Source organism: Elgaria multicarinata, chromosome 2 (assembly GCF_023053635.1).
Source record: "Elgaria multicarinata webbii isolate HBS135686 ecotype San Diego chromosome 2, rElgMul1.1.pri, whole genome shotgun sequence".
In the NCBI taxonomy this organism is placed as follows: domain Eukaryota; kingdom Metazoa; phylum Chordata; class Lepidosauria; order Squamata; family Anguidae; genus Elgaria; species Elgaria multicarinata.
This window is the reverse complement of record NC_086172.1, coordinates 113,685,667-113,705,932: the sequence shown is the minus strand read 5'-3', so window position 1 is coordinate 113,705,932 and position 20,266 is coordinate 113,685,667. Positions and strand designations below refer to the sequence as shown.

The following is a 20,266-nucleotide window of genomic DNA, read 5'->3' as shown; positions in this document are numbered from 1 at the left end:
GGCATAGCAAAATACAGTATAAAATAATGTCCTTTTCTATCAGTTTCTGCAAATGATCAGCAAAAATAAATTAAAAGAGACGAGGAGAATGAAGTTTTAGGCAAACACGATTAGACTTTATTTTGAAAGCCAGAACCTAAACACTCACTTCTAAATACCAAATACAGCAAGCTTTCAAAGGAGAAATTGGTAATATGCCATGAGTAACATGCCTTCCCAAAACTAATATTTTCATTTGAATCCTGAAAACATCTGTTTTCATTTAAATGTGTATGAATATTTAAATGAAATGGACTGCTGAGGAACAGATAGTCAGTGTGATTAAGCGAAAGACTGTTGACTGGTTTTGATAAAATTCCGGAAGATGTTCTCATGTTGAAAAACTTTATAAAGAAAAATTTCGTCAGCTTTCCACTGCCTGTTGGCGAGTAGAAGGACCAGCGTTTTGGAAGAAGATATTTCGAAACAAGGAATAGCATGAACCTTGTTAAACAAATAATTTTGGTCTTGTTATAATGAATGATTTAGATTCAAGTGTTAAATGTGTAAACAAATAATTTTGGTCTTGTTATAATGAATGATTTAGATTCAAGTGTTAAATGTGTTTGAATGTTGATGGGTCTGGATACTAAATGCAAATGTTATATGAGGAAATGCTACACAGGTGTTGAATATCATGGATATGTAATGAAATGTTATACATGTGGTAGTAGCATTGTATTGTAAAGTGGTTACTTTAGTAAAAAATTACTTGGAGTAGAATAATTGTTTGAATGACTATTTAATTCAATGTGTTGAATTTGTTTCTATGGTGGTTGCCTTTAGGGTTCTTTTTTGTACATATTTTCACCACCATTGCCTTTTCTAGTACAGATGGTTATGTATTCAGCTTACATTAGGACTTATGGAGTAAGTTCCACTGAAGAGTGTTTGCTGACTAGAATAAGGACTGATTCGCATTAGGGCTGTGCACAGTCCCGCTGTCTCGACTCGGAGACCATTTCAGGGGCTCTGAAATGGCTGCAATTTGACCCAGGCCACTTCGGGGCTCGCCTGCCTTGCTTTGGCACTGAAGATGAAGCAACATCCAGGCCCTCCAAGGTAGTTCAGCCTCTGTGGGGTTCCTAGGTGCCAGCTGTGCGGCAGGCAACTCAAGAAAGTCCAGGGCAAGGCCAACCAGGAGTCCACTGGACTGACTGCTCTCTCCCCTCCCTCTCCCCACAACCCTGGAGCCGCTGGTGGTACTTACCTCCCCCACCCACCCAGGAAAGCTGTTGCAAGGCCCCATCATGAGTCCAGGTGATTCCAATGGACTTAGCTCCGGTCACCTCCTTCTCCCTTCCATCCTTCCCCAGTCAACTCCTGCCACCACCAGGACTTACCTTGCCCTGCATAATCTTCCCTGAGAGCTGAGCCACGACTTGAATGTAGGATCGCAAAGGCTCTTCCTTTTTAATAGCTCTATGACTGCAAACTATGGCTATTGGGCAGTATAAAAATGTAATAAATAAATAAATAAATAAATAAATAAATAAAAAAAATACGGTAAATGTCCCTTTATAGGTGCTGTATTTTGAGGACATAGAGCTATTAAAAAAAGAGGGCACCTGCAATTTTACCTTTAAATCGCGGCTCATCTCTCAGGGAAGAGGACTCAGGGCAAAGTAAATACTGGTGGTGGCGCAGCAGCAGGAGGTGACCAGGGAGGGACAGGGAGGTGACATGAGGTGAGTCCAGTGAGTCCATTGTTCCGGCCCTCCCAAGCAGACAGGAGAAGTGGACCAGCACTGTCCCGAATCGGCCTGAGGTACTTGGAAGTTTCGTTACTGACCAGCTTTGGCTTTGGGGTGCCTCAGGCCAACCCAATGCCACTCAGGATTCAGGCCGGGGCAAGCCAAATCAACTTGCCTTGACTTCAGCCCGAATTGGTGCACATCCCTAATTCACATTTATCTTTGTATTTTAATCCTCTGTCCACTTTGGAATGCTGGAGAAGAAAGCAGAATTCCCTCTGACACTAGCACTACATGTGAACAGATCTGAAAGAGTTTGCAGGACTGGTTTACCTTACTTTGCCTGGATTTATGCCCTCAGAGGAGGGAGGAACAGCCCTCTCCTCAGCAGCTCCTAGTCTTTTTTTAATGTATTCATCTTTGCCTACTAGGGGAGAGGAGAAGCTGCCTGAATAAGTGACATATTGTACTTTCAAACAAAATTATAGACCACTGCCAAGAGGTGGCTCTTCTCATCCATTATTTTAGCAATCCTTAAAAGAACCCTACAAGGTAGGCCAGTATTGCTATCTCCACATCTCAGTTGGGGAGAAGAGTCTGAGAAATAGCGGTTTGCCTAAATCCATACAGTGAAATTTGAATGGGGGACCTCCAGGCTCACACTCAGCCTCTTCTGCTGTGTTCTTCTAACAAAGAGAAGCAGAGTTGAAAAGGAAATATACTAATTGGATTACAAGCTGCCTGGCCTTGCAGAAGGGATCAGATTGCACCTTCCCCAGAAATAAGGTAGCAAAACCCTGCAGCACACAATTTTGGCTGGAAGGTAGAGGAAAAATACTCCTGCAAAGATGCCAGATTACAAGTCATCCAGCCTCCACAAGCAGCCAGACACAGCCCTGAGAATATAGCAGCCCTGCACAAATATTTATGGGGACAAATAAGGGAGAGAGATAGTACCTGTGTTGGGTAATCACTGTTTATTTGTACATTTATGTTTATTTGTACATTTATGAATCTGCACAGGGCCAGTATGCAGAATGGGGAGGGGAGAGAGAAAGAGAGGGGGGGGGCAGTTGACACCAAGAGTTTGGTCATCCACTGATAAGCCTGTTTTCTAAATGTGCCCCTTCTGGAAAGGAAAAGCCATAAAAAATAAATAAGAAATCTGAAGTCTGCATCCAGGGTAAGTGCTATAGGTAGTGATCCTAAACCTGGCAACCTTTTTGGCCCTGAGTGCCACCACATGCAATGCTGTGTTCTGGGGTGGAGGCTGCACACATGCACACACCTAAATTTGAAGGGATGAGGAGGTTTAAGCTGGGATGCGAGATGGGGTGGATCATATTGCTGTTTCCTCACTGCTATTAGCAGTATTATTATTATTATTATTATTATTATTATTATTATTATTATTATTATTATATTTATATAGCACCATCAATGTACATGGTGCTGTACAGAGTAAAACAATAAATAGCAAGACCCTGCCGCATAGGCTTACATTCTAATAAATCAGTTATACTGATTATACAGTTATACTGATATAATAAATCAGTAATCAATGTATTTTTATATTATATAAAATACATTTAGTACATTTATATCCCACCTTTCTTCCATCATGGAACTCAAGGGGGCTCCATGCAGTTCCCAGGTGGGCTCCCCTCCAAGCACTGACCAGACCCAAACCTACTTAGCTTCAGCAAGGTAGCTGCCTTGTGCACCTTCAGACCATGCCCTGGGACCTGGTAATCCACATCAGGACTGCTGGGAGGAGGGTGAAGTTCCAGCCTCTCTTTTTCCACCCAGGCTTAAACCTCTCCCCCAACATCCATTGATCCTGATGCAAATCACTGTTTTCTCACTGCAGTCTGTTCCCCACTCCCCAGAGTAGAAAGTGGCTCTGCGGGCCACACAGAGTGGCCAAGGGCTGCACGTGGGCAACTTAAGAACATAGGAAGCTGCCTTATACTGAGTCAGACCATTTGGTCCAGCAAGCCCAATACTGTCAACACTGACTGGCAGCAGCTCTCCAGAGTTTCATGAAGGAGTTTTTTCCAGCCCTACCTGTGGTAGCCAGGGATTAAACCTGGACTTTCTGCATGTAAATTATGTGCTCTACCACTGAGGCATGGCCTTTATATAAACCTATGTGTCCTAGATAATTGAGCACTGATTTGGACTGTGGTGAGCAAACTCAAGCAAGAGCACATGGAAGGTGTGGAATTCAAAAGCACTTCATTGTGTTGACCAAAAAAGTGGTTGCTAAATTTAGTACTCTGTTCAAGCTATTTGGTTAAGCACAAGTATAAATCTTCTAAGTCTTTTCCACCACTCTGTAAGAATCTGTTCAAGGATGGTGTCATACAGGAAAATGTTGTTGCCAAATATATCCTTTATGCCAGAAACAGTTCAGGGAACGGCTCCCTCTGTATTAAACACATTCTGAACAGCATCAGCAGAATTACCCATGACACCATCAGTAAATCAAACAAACAACACAAAGATGGTGCGCCTTGAAAAGGGAATATAGTAGCAGAGAGGGGGGGGAGCCCAACCCATGCCTGGGCTAGGGGCTAAATTCCAAGGCTTAGCTGACCAGAATACACATCCAGCTGCTGACAAGGTTTGGGTTAGCAACTATGTTTTTCCTATATCCTTAACTATAATTTCTCAACCTGGATAATACATTGAGCCCGTTCAGATGACGAGCTAACCCACGGCAGTTAAGCATTTTGAGCTAAACATGATGGCTTGGCATGTCATGTAAACCATGACTTAGCGTGTCGTGAACCATTCCTAACCATAGTGGCTACATAACATGCTCATGCTAACCATTTGCTGCAAAAGGGTTAGCATACTAACCATGGCTTAACATGTCAACTGAACAGGCCCAATGAAACATAGCACTAACTATTATATATAAACCCTCTGCAAAACCGTAACTGACAAACGATGGCTTGTCAATGCAAACATCACGCTAAACCAGTTATGTTTCCTTAATCATGGCTTAGGAAAAGTTAGAATTGAGCCTCAAACATCTCTTTTATTCCATTGTTTTTTTTTATTTTTTACCCCAAGCTACTTCCTTCTCAATGATACTAAGTATAAGTCACAATAAAAGTGAGTGGAATGCCTTAGTATTTCATTTCCACTCTATTGGTTGATTGGCGAATCCCTGATTAACAGAAATTTATACACCTATTGGTGTTTCATCAAGGAGCTCAGAACCTATGTTGAAAATATGAGCAGTGTTATGCAACCATCCATGCAGATAGGCTGTTTGATAGCCGTAGTAATTATGGTACAAGGCCACATAGATTTCCCCAGCAGCCCCGCCACACACACCACATACAGAAGGGAGCATTTAATCTCTCTATTTTCTTCAGGGAGTGACTAGGTGCTGTGGCAAACAGAGAGTGCAACAAATAGTTGCAACTTTTTGTGCCTCAGTTGAAACAGACTCAAATGATTCCCCCCCCCCCGAAAAATAGGGAGACAGGTAAACTTCTTCATGATTTTTTAGAAAACAGAATTATAAGAAACGGAAAGAAGACTCTTCTGCCCAAGAGGGTAAAGAAGATGACCAGCCCTGACCTGTGTTGAACTATGTAGCCACCTTTTTATTTTCTCAGTATTTTAACACCTAATTTAACTTAAATTTAAACTTTTCTGTTTTAATCTCATATTTTAACCTATATTAATTTTTGCTGTGTGGTTTTATTCTGGTTGTGCTTTTTATATTGTATTTTGTATTTGTGTTTTAAATTTGTTGGTTTTTATGCTCTTCATGGTTTTAATTTTTGTGAACAGCCCAGAGAGCTTCGGTTATTGGGCGGTATAAAAATGTAATAAATAAATAAATAAATAAACAAACTACAATAGGCTAACTGGTTGAAATGGCGATCACAGAACATTTGTTGTGCACTGAAACCCTTCAGATAACCACATTTTTACCACTCTCACTAGCTATTGGAGGAGAATAAATCTGATTGATCCACACTGAGATGCTAACATAGTATGCAGAATATTTGGGTAGAAATGCCTTACTGAGGTCACCAAATAGGCTAGAGGCTGAACATTAATCACCATGCTTTCATCTTCTGCACCTTAGGAGAGCTGGGAAAAGGAAAGAACCAGCAATAAAGCAAGGAGCTCCCACCTTTACCCTTTCATGTTCATAGCTTCAGTGCCACTGTTGATTTGATAAATGACTGGGTGTAAGTGGAGAAACTTAATGGCCTTACAACTTCTATTACTGGATTCCCTCCTGCCGAGAGCCAGCTCTCTTCCAGAAGGGAACCTGCTGGGCAATGTGCATTTGTTAGCCCAAAGACTGCACTGATAAGGCCTCAATCCCTGCAGGTGGCTCATATAACAAACCAGAATACCAAGTTAATTCCAACACGGGTTCCCATAAGCAAGTCCATTCGAAGTAAAATACAAATAAAAATGGAGAGAGATTCAAATTATATTCTGAGACACAAGTTAGGCAACATCACGGAAAGACTTCTATTGGTATATGGCAGTATAAGCATTTTGGTTACACCAAACTCTCTCTAAGGGCTCATCTACACCAAGCATGATACTGCACTATGAAAGTGTTATGAAAGTGGTATATAAAAGGCGGGAGCCACACTACTGATTTATAGCAGTATTGAAGTGCACTGATAACTGTTGGGGCCCATGACACATACCATATACCACTTTCATAATATTATATCCTGCTTGATGTAGATGTGTCATTGGCCCCAACAGTTGTCAGTGCATTTCAATATTGCTATAAAGCACTAGTGTAGCTCCTGCCTTTTATATACCACTTTCATAGTGGAATATCCTGCTTGGTGTAAATGAGCCCCAAGAAGCCTGCAAATTCCTGTATGTTTTAAGAGAACATAGTTTAATAAAATATACTAACATGTTTAACATGAATATTGACATAGGGAATGATTATCCCAACCTATCTGTGTAACAAAAGAGAAGGTTATATTCCCAGCCATGAGCTACATTACCAAAACATGGTCAAATGACATACTACATTACATAGCATACCGCTCCCCCTCTATTGTTTAAATACCCCAAAGTAATTAAATCCAGACCGGGACCATCACGAGCGGGAAGGGGAGAGTCAATCCCTCTCGTCCTAGCTGTTTCCCTTCTGAAATCTCCCTCTTGCAGGACAGTAGGGGGGGAAAGCATCCGGTGGCTTTCCAGGTAGGCTAGGAAAGAATTCTGCCTGAAATCCAGGGCAGGATCTACATTACTGGTTTATAATGGTTTTGACAACTGCTCAGGCCCAGGACACATTTCATATACCGTTTTCAAGGTGTTATATCCTGCTTGGTGTAGATCTGGCCCTGGAGAGCCACTGCCACTCAGTGACCAGGTTTGCACAATTGCTGTAGCCCACTGTGGCTCCTTTAACATGGCAGCAATATTGAATATTCAATCCCTGGAAGGGGTTGCCATGATTTATCATCCCATCCAAAGCTAGGAGCATAATCCATGGTCTGTTGTAGGGTTATTTTGTTTAACCCTCAGACAACCCCTGCTGTCCAGGTTCAGACTATATGACAAACCATGGCAATGCTCCTGCCAAGGCTTGAATATTCAAAATAGCTGCTGGCACAGTTAAATAAGCCACGGTGAGTTGCACTGATCATGCGATTTAGCCCAGTGTTGACAATATTGGGCTAAATGAACCAATGATCTCACTCAGTATAAAGCAGCTTCCTATGTATGATTTATTGTTACGAGAACAAGCTTTGGCCTTGTACCCCTCTTTCGTCCTCTCCTCCTCTGGCAGAGCCATAAGGAGTTCAGAAACTCTGTTTTCAATTACATTTATTGTTACTTCTAAACCCTAAACTGTGGTTAATTTTGTGATTTGAAGCTGGTTTACTTCAATTATCTATACTTAAGACTAACCACAGTTTGCCAGGTTTCAGAAATCATGCTAAATTGCATTTAGTTAAAAATGGAAGCAAAAGCTTCTTTTTCTCCTCATCATAGCAGTGTCAAAGGAAGAGAGGAAAGTGCAAAATCTTGAGTGTCATTCACATGACAATAATCTATAGGTTATCCTGTATGAATGCAGCCTCTGTCTTCTGTTCTCCAAGGTAGTGGATTCCTTCAACTGATGAGAAACTCTGCCTTTCTTCTCACACTGGCTGGGATCATACAACACAGCAACCTACACTCAAGAGTATAGGCCTGTTCAGACTATGCCATGGCTAGGCCACTAGCCCGTTTGCAGCAAATGGTTAGTGAGCATATTTAAACCATGGTTATGTAGCCAGCATGGTCAGGAATGGTTCACACAACATGCTAAGCCATAATGTTTAGCTCAAAATGCTTAACCACCGTGGCTTAGCGTGTCATCTGAATAGGGTAATGTGGGTTGTCATTGAACCCTAGGTTGTTGTATAGTTTAAGCCCAGCCACATTGACAAACCATGAACATCCCAGAAAAAGAACTCATGGTTTGTTGTTGGGTTGTGAATTCTTCATAGTTAACAACTCATGGTCTGTTAATAATGCTGGGTTCACACAATGCAATAACCCATGGTTCAACAACAATACGATTCAATGACAACCCATACTCAACTTAAGTTTGGGTTGTCATGTTATGTGAACCCAGCTACTCTCTCCATGCCTACTTCCCAGCTGTTGGCTACCTGATGGTAAGAATACAAAAGGCCTCCCTAGTTCAGCATCCTGTTTTCCACAGAGCCCAACCCAACACCTACGGGAACCCCACAAGCAGAATATGAGGATAATATTCCTCTCCAGTTGTTGTTCCCCAGCAACTGGTATTCAGAGGCATAGTATCTCCACTATTGGAGACAGCATATAGCCATCAGGGTGAGTGGCCATTGTGAAGTTTTATTCTCTACAAATGTGTCCAGTGCTGGATTTAAGATGCATTCATATAGGAAAATATGAGGCCCATGGCTTAGGCCTCATATTATGAGGGGCCCCTAACTATGTTGGATATAGCTAGGATACATTGTAATTGAAATCACTTTGGCTTAAATATGTTGCAAAGTCTGGTGTGACTTACAGCAGAATTGACTTATATAGAAAAAGCATGGCAACTCTACAGTTAGTATTGTAGGAAATAAATGCAACCTACAGAAGTTTAAAATAAGTTCAAACCAATTTACTTCATTAGAACTTTTATACACATCTTCAGAGAAGGCTATCTAACACTGTTTAACTACAAGCACTGCCTAACGCTAGGTGGCACCCTTTCATTGCCCTTTCTATTATAATGTAATGCACCTTTTTCTCTTTATTTTTATGGTATGGAGCTTCTGAATCTTGCCATGGCTTATGTCCTCAGCATGCCTTAACCAGCCCTGAATGTGTCTAATTCCCTTTAAAAGGCATCACATCATCCAGCTTCATTCAATGAGCTCAATTTATAATATAATGAGAGAGGGGGAGAAAGTTCTCACTATTATTTATTTATTTATTTATTTATTTATATTTGTGCCCAGCCTTTCTATAAAAAAATGGCAATCAAGGTGGCTAACCACTTTCTCCACATTATGCATGATTTTATTTACTTCTATCATGTCCTTACCTTGCTTTTTTTGTCTTAAGTGTCAACCACCAGTATTCTACCCATTATCATAACCAAGGTTTAGTGAGTAAAACTAGTACCAGGATAGTCACTCAGGATGTTTATTTAATTGGACTAAAATACAATAACAGCAAAAAAAGAAGAAGGCTTACTTTGCAAATGTGAAACTCAAAACCCTCATGAAATCAGAATGCTGCTGCATGAGTAGAAGAGGTTCTATGATTTTGCTGCTAATAAAAAGCCAGTGTTGAGTTAAGCCTAGGGATATTGGAGAAATCCACAATGGAATCTATCAGATTTTTATGAATCCAACCTGCAGATTCCACAGCAGACCAGTTTTTCCCCAGCTGGGTAGATTCTGTGGACTTGTGTGCTGTTATTCTGACTTTCTGGAACGTTGCGCAAATTTATTAATAGAAAAATACGCAAAGTTAAAAAACAATCTGGCCAAGAATGTGCATTTCCCCCATAGGCTAAAGTGTGAAATGTGCAGGGGGGGACCTGTACATTTGGGGGGGATTTGTGTATTTCTAAAGCGCAAATTTGCACAAGTGTGAATTTGCGCAAAAAACCCAACTCTGTTGATGAGTGGACAATGGAACAAAAGGCGCCTGACAATCCACAAAATGCAGATGAAATGGATTATTTGAGCCTGACCTCAAGAAGTGCTCTGCTGTATAATCAGCCCCAGCAATCTTTGCAACAATGAGCTAGCGGAGTGTAGCAGTTAGAGTGTTGCACCAGAGCTGTGGATACCCAGTTTTAGTCCCCACTCTGCCATGAAGCTCACTTGGTGACTTTGGGCCAGTTGCTGACTCTCCGCCTAACCTACCTCAGAGTTATTGTGAGGATAAAAATGGTGAGAAGAAAGATCATGTAAGCTGGCTTGGGCCCCTTGGAGGAAAGGCAGGATATAAATGTAACTCACAAACAATTGGGCCCCCACTACTGTCCACTTAAGGTCCACTCTTGAGTTACAGAAATCCCAAGACACTATAAATGAACATAAGCAATTTAAACATTTGCTGACATTGGATTTTGTTTCATATGCTTGTAAAACCTGGAGGAAAACCCCTTCCAGCCCCTTAAGAAACATTTCACCCTATAATACTTCAATGCTAATAACTTAATGAGCCAAGAGAATAATGTGATGAGGGTAGGGTGGTCTTTGAATTACATGAATGAAATCTTTTAACGTTCAGTCAGGGTTCCAGAGGCTAAAATTATGTAAAAGATACCTTCAGTCAAGTTCATTTTTTGGTAGAAGAACGATGTACAACAACTATAAAGTAATCTTAGTGAATTAAAACTCATACAATTATTGAATAATAAATTACATCTCACAAGTGTAAATGTGAGTAAGGCAGTTCTGAAGTAAAACACATCCTTTATTTTTACATTATGCATTCATGTGCTGCAGCAGGTATCCTCTCAGAAGAGACAGTTTCTAATGTGTTTGAGAGAGGGATATTTACAGTTTTTCTAAATACTTTAATTAAGTTCTTGAAGTCTACTTCCTGATTTATAATCAGGGGTACTTTTAATCTATCACACAGTTTTTAACTGATTTACCAATTAACTAAATAGGGAAAAGTAAATTATAAACAAGGAAATATCTGCATTCCTCTCCTTTTTAACTTCTGAGCATACAAATCATGAGCAAAGGGGGAAACCCATAAAGGGTAACTAGTAAATTCATATCACTTCCATATTTAAAGCAAGTTACTAGAGAAGAAGTCAGAGCAGAGATAGTAGTATTTTATGCTGGATGCCAACAATTACTCATTCCCATCTGCACACAATGACCAGAATTACATTAGCACGAATCAGTTTAATATATTGCATATATTAAAATCCACTTAAGTTTTATTTGGTGTGAAATCTAGTGTAATGAAAAGTCTGAACTGTCAAACCCATATGAGATCATAAGTACCTTACGGGCAGCTGTTCTGGAAGTCTTCTTTTCCCACATGGCTATTCTACAGGGTTCACATATAGGAAGAACAGTAGCTTGCTCATTTTTTCCTCTCTGTGTGAAATACATTCTGTTAGCTACAGTAGTCAGTTTTGTGGTATGGAATTTTGCCAATTGAACCTTGATTCAAGGCACAGAATGTATTTCTCTTCAGAAGAAAACTTCCTTAATTCATACAGTGTAGGTAGATCTTTAGCAGTAGTCTTGTTTAAAAGTTTTTGAAAATCAGTTGTAAATCAGAAAAATTAATAGTTAAATTTCAATAAAATGTGCATATTACAAACTTCAATGAAAGCAAAAAAGAATGGCCTGCTTCACACGACACACTGGCTTCACCATGGGTTATTTAACCCAAGATGAGCCACAGTGCGTGCTGGGTGCCATTGTGAATATGCAATCCCCAAGGGAGTTGGACCATGTCATGCGAATCCAGCCATCAGGGTTATGTGTGGGTTAAACAACCCTCTCATAACCCTAAAACAAACGTAGGGTTGTTTAATCTTCATGTAACCACTGATGGTCAGGTATACACAACACAACACTACTGGGGATTACATATTCAAAATGGCACCTGGCACTCACCACAGTTAAATACCCTACCATGAATGTTGTGTGTCATGTGAACCAAGTCACCGTCTGAGCCATTTCTATTAAGTGTAAAATAACTTGTAAAACAATATAAACTACTACTTATTGTTCAAAGAAAAGGCCGATTCGATGGTTCCATTGTCAAGAAATCTAGTGTACTCACAGATTATCCACAATGTAGCCACATAGTTTAAAGACTGAAAGACAAGCAATCTCAAAAAATCAGCTTCAAATTTAAAAACACACTGGCAAATTCAGAGGATTCGAAGTGGCCACTTTCTACCTCAGTTGCTAGTGGTTCATACTGTAAGAGGGAAAGCCACAGTAGTTTCACCATAAAAGCAAAATTAGGTCCTAGATTTGAACACAATGACAGGGAATGTCATCTTTAAGGATCTGTTTCAGAAAACCTGGTGAAGAGTGGAAGGAGATAACACATTAGACTTGATTTCTGTACAGCTGAGAATGGAGGAAGGCAAAGTCGGGAAACCTGGTTTCTGTTCACCATTAGCAAGTCACTTTCCTGCAGAGGTCATTATTATTATTATTATTATTATTTATTTATATAGCACCATCAATGTACATGGTGCTGTACAGAGTAAAACGATAAATAGCAAGACCCTGCTGCATAGGCTTACATTCTAATAAAATCATAATAAGACAATAAGGAGGGGAAGAGAATGCACCAGACAGGCAGTATAAAAGTCAGAACAAAATCAAGTTTTAAAAGCTTTAGGAAAAAGAAAAGTTTTGAGCAAGCTGAACTGGAAGCTTTTTCAGCTTGGGGTCAAAGAACATCACTTGAAATATTGTCCCTATTGGTACAAGGAGGATTCTTTGGTTAGTGTGCCAGGCCTTCCTGTAGTTGGCTCTTTTGGCAAATGCTAGGTGATGGGAAACAGCTTGAACCACCCCTTGAGACCTTCAGGTCAGCCACTCAAGTCTCACTGGTGATTTAATGGCCTATGCAAGTGGCAGATCCTTCATATAAGTCCCAGTTCCCAAAGTATTTGCCTATTGTAAGCTTTGCAAGGCATGCCATCCTACATACAATTTTATTTAGATTTTTTTCTGAAAGAAATTAGGGAAGAGGCTGCCAGGAGCCATGCTGGAAAGAATGTGGATGTGATGGTGGTGTCAATACCTAGTGTAACACAACAAAAGGCCCAGAGATTTGCAAAGCAAACTATTCCAATCTTATCTCAGAGACGTTGAGGATGTTAGGGCACCTTAGGTGAGGAACATACCAAGAATCTAGAATAGCATCCAATATGTGTAGCAAGCCTATCTGAAAACAATTTTTCTTTCATTTCTGGAAGCTTCTTGTTTCTGGAAATTTCCCTTTAACTTCTTGACAGAACGGATTATGAAAAATAGTAGAGGAATCCTTCTGAGGGGAGGGAGAACAGTTTACAAGACAACAAAGGAGTGTGGAATGATTCATGCTAATCCCTACAAAGATTGCTCAAGAGAAGTGAAACAATGATGGTGACAGACACTCCCCACCCTTTTTACCAATCAAATATTCCTTGCTTTAAGCAAACAGTCTTCTCCAAATCATACTCACAAAACTTTGAACCATCTAATCAAACAAGATTAGACAATTTGCAAAAAGGAATGCATAATTCTGTGTTGTCTATAAAATCAAAATTCTCCTTTTCCCATAAAGACACACTGACTGTTATTTAATGATTAACTCAACACAGGTGCTACTTTAAAAACCTTCACCAATTGCAGTATCTGCTCTGCATCTGGTAGAGATGTCCCCTAAAATGATGAATCCATTTTTAAAAAAGAAGAAGAAGAGAGAGGGGAACTACTGAAGTACATTTTACTGTCAAAAAATGGAAGGAAACAGGCGAGAGAATGAGTTATCAGGAAAAATTATTTCCAGCTGATAAAACTTTCTGGAAGCGACTTCTGAGCACCAGATGCTATAATCAAGCTATTTGCGGCTACTAAAATATGCACAACTACAGGCTTGCTTTAATTAAGCATTCGGTGTCATTTCATTTGTAATTTTCTTGCTTTTTATTTAGTCTGCCTTTAACTATTAAGTTCCAGATGTAGGCTGCATTTGGACTAAGCTGAGGTACAATAATTGCAAGTTGAGCTTCAGTTTACAGCCTACATAAATAAGCCAAAGATAGACTCAATAAAATGAAACTTACACAGCCAGAATTGGGCTAAAAGGGATCAGGACGCCTAAGCAATATTGTAGCCTAAAGGGCATTTCAATTGGCCATGTGTAAAGGACTGGTAACAGGTTCATGGTGAGGAAGAATACACTGGAAACCATGTCAATTTTAGAATTGAAAAACCGGGGTATTTCATTACAAAATAGGGTGCCCGTACTCTATTTGACAGCTATTTCTGGAACCTACAACACAGCAGGATTCTGATCCTAACCTCATGTTTCTGGACAGGGACATTAATGTGCCTGTATTAATGTGCCTGTATCAGCATTCTCAGAGCAGAAGTGGGAGAGTGCCCCTACTCCCCGCAATCCACCTGCTTGCCTCGGCCTTGGCAGAGAAGCTGTCTGTGTGAAATTGATAGAGAAAAGGTAGAGTTTACAGAAGGGATGCTCAGATTAAAATGTCATCTTGGTGGCTGAGCATGCCATCCTGTTTGGACAACGGCACTGCTCAAAGGCCAAAGGCCCTGTCTGTTAAATGGTCTGGCAGACGCCTATACTTCCCTTTTTAAGCTGGCGCAAAGGCGAGGAGCCTTTGCTAGGAACATCTGCTCTGCATTCCTGGAAAACCTCTCTGTTTGGATCCATCATTCCTAAGTGGAATTTTGGATTACTAAGAACTTGCCACGAAAAGTACTGTGAGGGTTTTCATAGACTTGAACTCTCGTTTGTTGTGGATTGTATGCCTTTATTTGTCTTCAGCTCAGTGCATCGGCAGATTCGGCTTGATCAGTGACAGTTGGACCTTCTGCCTCGACTCATGCAGCAAGGAAATGGCCATGTGAAAGCAGTGGTATGGAGCTCCTCACATCTGATGGTTCACTTTTCCCCGTGATCTTGTTTAGCCCCTAACCATGTTGCCTTTGAGTTACCAATGTATGATCTGAGGCTAGACTAGGTCTCTTTGGGTGGTTTGTTAGGCCTTCCAAGAATTTGCTCCTTTGATTGCCTGATGGATCATGTCAGGAATCATCCCTCTCCCTTGTCCGGCTTTGGAACCCATGTATGGATTGACCTTCCCTTGTGTTCAGAACCATGGAGATGGCAATGGCGAAACCACATTGATGGGGATCTCGTCACAGTAGCAGTGATTAGCTTTTGAATGTTCTGGAATTTCTTGGATGCTACAGCTACTGACCATCAGCTATATGATTTCTGAAGTGTATAACTATTAAGCTTTGCCGACGGGTTTCCTGCAATAAAGAAGTCTCACTTATTTGGGTGCCCCATGTCAGTTTGCCAGAATGTGTGATTGCATAAGGGATTGGGAAACCCGACAGTCATGGCCAGCTCAGACTCCATCAGTTATATGTAAAGTTATATGCATCGCTTTACATTTACTTACATTGTATCATATTCACCATTTTAATGCCCATTCACCATTGTGGAGCTCTTCCTTTTTTAAAACCACCCTGAATAACTTTGCATTATCTGCAAACTTGGCTACTTCACTGCTTACCTTTAATTCTAGATCATTTATGAACAAGTTAAAAAACCCAGTCCCCATACATATTCTTAGGGATGCCACTTCTTACATCCATTCATTGTAAGAAACGCCCATTTAGTTCTACTCTTTACTTCCTATTCTTTAACAGTTACTATCTTCTTATCCTATGACTCCTCTAAGTTTTCTCAGGAGCCTTTCTCAGGAGAGACTGGAGAAAGGGTAAGATTTTTGTGGGTGGGGGTTGTGATAAGGCCAAGGGTTAAGATATTAGGGAATTTATCTAACTGAATTTAAAACTCTAATACCTTACTTTATCTCTTCTATCGTTATCGAAAATGACTCCATTTTCACTTATGCTAACACTCATGCATTATGGACAGAGCAGGTTTCGGAAAAAGCAGAATATTTTGGTACCTATTTTTGGCATTGGTAGTGATAGAGGACACAAATATTTCAAGTGCCACACATTGTGGAATTATCAGAGATATGGCACTTTCAACATACCCATGAAATTGAGTTGGAAATCAGATGCTGAAAGACTTGCCTGACTGGATAACATGCGCATCAGTTGAGGGCTTTGCAATAACCATTATCAGAGCCTGCAATCTTTCTGTTAGCGTGAGCCTAGAGAACCGCTATCTCAAAAGCAAGCATAAATACGAACTTGCATCTTTCAATGGATCACTTATTTCTTCCACCTTAAGCAATTAGAAACTGGCTAAAAACAGAAGGTTGACACTGAAAGCCAGACTGCAATTTCAGTAGAACTTAGTGGGGTTAACAGCCCACCCCGACCCCCGGAAAATGTTTGCGTGGCGATAAAAAGCTAATCAGGAGGAGAATGTCTTCAACGCATGGTAACAGAATATGCAAACTAACAATTAATGAGGCTTGCAGACCACCCAGCCAGTAATTGGGCAACAATGCTATCATTAAACTAATAACAGCATTGTGGGGATATTACCATGCTCGGCACTTTGCAAGCATCATTCAGAGTCAGTTAAGGAACAGATAAGCGTGGCAATAAAAAGGAAATGAGTTCACAATCGCCAAAGGGGTTAAAGGGAAGAAGAGCTTTTAACAAGCATATGAGAGGGCACAAAGGTCCACCAGTAAAACATGAGACTGATGCAATTGGAGTCAGAATTTGTGGTGGCCTTTATTTGAAATCTCTCTCTCTCTCTCTCTCTCTCTCTCTCTCTCTCTCTCTCTCTCTCTCACACACACACACACACACACACACACACACACACACACACACACTATGTCAAACATTTCCACAGAAAGAAAGGATGTAGCTATAAAATCACTGATAAGATTAAGGATATATTTTCATACTTTGAATACACATACTGTTCTGATTTAAAGGAGGTAAAAAAAACTCCAGAAAGACAGGTAGGATTGAGATGATTTTTTAAGAGTAGGTGAAAAAGGAAGTAACAAAGCAGAAATACACAATAGTTAATGTTTGCCCCCCAAAATAATGTTATAAACTTTAAGGGCTCTGTTTAAAGTTTCATTTCCTACAACTAAACAGCATTTTTGTAATAGATTTTTTTAAAGTTACATATTCTCAGTATATGTCTAAATGTGTAGAAGAAAAGATGAAATGCCCCACTAATAAACCTGGCTCAAGCTGAGACTTTGGAACTGAGACATGTTTTCTTCCTCTCTTAAAGCATTGAAGAGAGCATTGATCTTCCACCCTTTGTGCATGTTTTTGGCAGGGTGAGCAAAGGAAGAGAGAACTGGATCATTCTCACTAATAATGTGAGTACCAGCATGAAAAGGGCAAGAGTTATAGCTTCATAGGTTGGGAAAGGGACACTGGCATGTGTTGATACAAGTAACTGCTATTTGCATATTTTTTGCAGTGAAAAGAGTAGCAATGGGTCAAAGACAGCAGAGACACAAATCGATTCCTTCATGATGCCTCCACTGAATCTAAAACCACTCATTTCTGACCATTCCCTCAGTTGGGGTAGTGTTTGTACATTACAAATTCAATACACTTCGTACAATATACATGGTACAAAGTTACTTTAATTCAGTTTTAATCCCATTATGCTGAAAAGCGCAATATTCATCCATTTTGTTCAAGATCTTAAAACCAGAAGTAACTGCAAGAAAGCAATATGCACATTCATGTGCTGTCCTTTTTCTTAAAAAAAAAGTGAGGTTTTTAATAGCAAATCATTATGTACAATTTATCAATATCAATTTTCTTTCAGCCTAAGTGTCATGCCCCTGCTGAAAGATTCCTCCTGGGATGAAGAGCTGGAGGGCCAGGAAACACCTGCCACCAGCAATGCCCAAGTAGAGCCTGAGCCCTCAGGGGTGATTATCTTGAGGGCGTCACTTGTGGAGCACAAGGCTTCTGCCTCAGAGGAGTAAGTAGAGGAAACCCTAATCCCTCGGGAAAGACACCATCTGAAAAGACAGATTCTCAGAAGAACTGCCAGACTGAGCCAGAGGCCTTTGTGTGTAATGCTCTACTCACTCATCAGTCACTCATCAGTCACAGCTCACTGCTGAGGTGTGGCTCTGACAGCCTCTATGTAAAAACAGGAGTGTAAGATTGAGTTGTTGAAAGCTTTTTGGCCAGACCTTCCTGAATCCAATTTCCCCTGCCTTGACTGATTCCTGGCATAAGTACGTCTGGACTGAACTCTGTATCTCCTTCTCCCTTCTCCTTGGGACCTTACTGCCAGTTACCTGAACTGAACTGGACTGGCCCTCCCACCTGCCTGCCCCTTATCTGCTGTGTTGCCTTGGAACCTTGTTGCCTGTGACCTAGACTATTGAGACCTTGCCTTTTGCCTGATTCCTCTTTGTGTTGTGTTTGCGTTGACCACCTTGGAACCCTTGGAATTTTCAGCCTGTAACTGTAAGGCTGAGACTCTGGGCTGAGTTCAATTTCAGAGATGCCACCTTGAGACACATTCCAGTGGTGGGTGGGGCTAAAGGCAAAAGGGGTGGGATCAAGATACCAAACAGACCAGCGGGTGTTTTTTAGTTTTTTTAGCTTAGAATTCTTACTGCCAGTAACTATGCCTTAGGAGAAACATTACAACCTTTTAGAATTGGGGTGGTGGTGGATAAAAGCTGAGGAACCACAAAACTATCAGAAGTCAGTGGGGAGGCAAAAGGAGGATGAGGGAAGAGGACATGGTCATCTGGGAAACCCCAGAGAGTCAGACTGGGGTGATAGGCAGTGTGGTGTAGTGGCTAAAGTGTCAGACTGGGAGCTGGGAGATCCGGGTTCTAGTCCCCGCTCAGCCATGGAAACCCACTGGGTTACTTTGGGCCAGTCACAGACTCTCAGCCCAACCCACCTCACAGGATTGTTGTTGTGAGGATAAAATGGAGAGGAGGAGGATTATGTACGCCACCTTGGGTTCCTTGGAGAAAAAAAGGAGGCATATAAATGTAGTAGTAGTAGTAGTAATAATAATAATAATAATAATAATAATAAGAAGAAGAAGAAGAAGAAGAAGAAGAAGAAGAAGAAGAAGAAGAAGAAGAAAGGTCGTATTTAGCCCATGAGCCTGAGGTTCAACACCCCTGGATTACAAGGCTGTGCTAATGTTTCCCCAGATCTCCCTTTTCAACACAAGCAAACAGAAGATAAGGTACAACTAACATACCTATGAATCATAGCTGGAGTTTAAAAGTTGGGGTGGTGGTGGGGGGAGCAGATTGGTCTGAAGCTCTGCCTACTGCTTCCAAGGGTGCAATGTCATAACAACACACGTAATATCAGATGAAAACCATGCTGCTGATTTAAGCCTCCAATACTAGCTTACTTGCTACCCTGCCCATTTTGACTGTCTCTCCCATCAATCTTATTAGGCTGGGAAAGCGATTCCTTCTTCCCTCAGAGCAATATTCACCATTTCAGGAAACTTTTTCTATGCAACGCAAGTTCACATCTCCAAGTATTTTATATTTAAAAAAGATAAGTGAAGTTTTTTGCCTGCTACAAGGCTTTTGCTCCACCATTCTATTGCTATAGTGATCACAGTTGGGACTAGCACCATGGTAACAAGTGAACCAGCCGCTGTTCTGAAGGAAATAAATCATCTGTAAAATCTCTGTCCTTTGAGAAAAAGCACACCTTAGTCCAAAGCCTGATATTTGCACGCCACACACCGAGCTACAAAATGAAGATAATGTTTAGAAAGCCTCAGAAAGGAGTTTCAGAGGCTCATTATGTTTACAGGTTCATTTTAGCAATGTGTCCACTGCACTCCATGTAGTTACAAGACTTTGTGACATTCGCAGAGAAGTTCGACAAAGGCAGTGCCTCGCATTATTTTTGTAAAGAAGCAGCTTAGCAAGTGAGGACTGCTCTGAAAATGAAGCATTAAATGGTGCAGACACCCCCTAAATAATATTTGTATAACAAGGAGATGAGAAAGTTACAAGATTTCACCCCAAGAAAAAGAAGGAGGATGAGAGTGTTTTCAGTACCAAGCTGTGAAAATCATGTTTTGTACTTTGTACCTACCTTGAGAGTTTCCACAGCTTTCCTCATCACTGTTGTCCTGGCAGTTATTCTGATTGTCACACATAAAGCTTTTATCAATGCACAGGCCATTCCTGCAGTGAAATCGGTCAGTAGAGCATAGCAAGGGATTTGCTGCTGTGAAAACAAAAGCATGACATTTTATTCACGCTTAAGGCTTCATCCAGATAGGAACAACTCCCAGGGTTAGTCCCATCCAGTTTACGATTC

General features: G+C 40.7%; 1 protein-coding gene across 2 annotated transcripts in view; it reads right to left on the bottom strand.

The window, feature by feature from the left end:
* LDLRAD3 (low density lipoprotein receptor class A domain containing 3) overlaps positions 1–20,266 on the bottom strand; it is a 184,656-nt gene that overhangs the window by 61,543 nt on the left and 102,847 nt on the right. For both annotated transcript variants that reach the window (XM_063117424.1, XM_063117425.1), the window contains exon 4: positions 20,039–20,173. In XM_063117424.1, the coding sequence (XP_062973494.1) occupies positions 20,039–20,173 (135 nt within the window). The remainder of the gene's footprint in view (positions 1–20,038; positions 20,174–20,266) is intronic.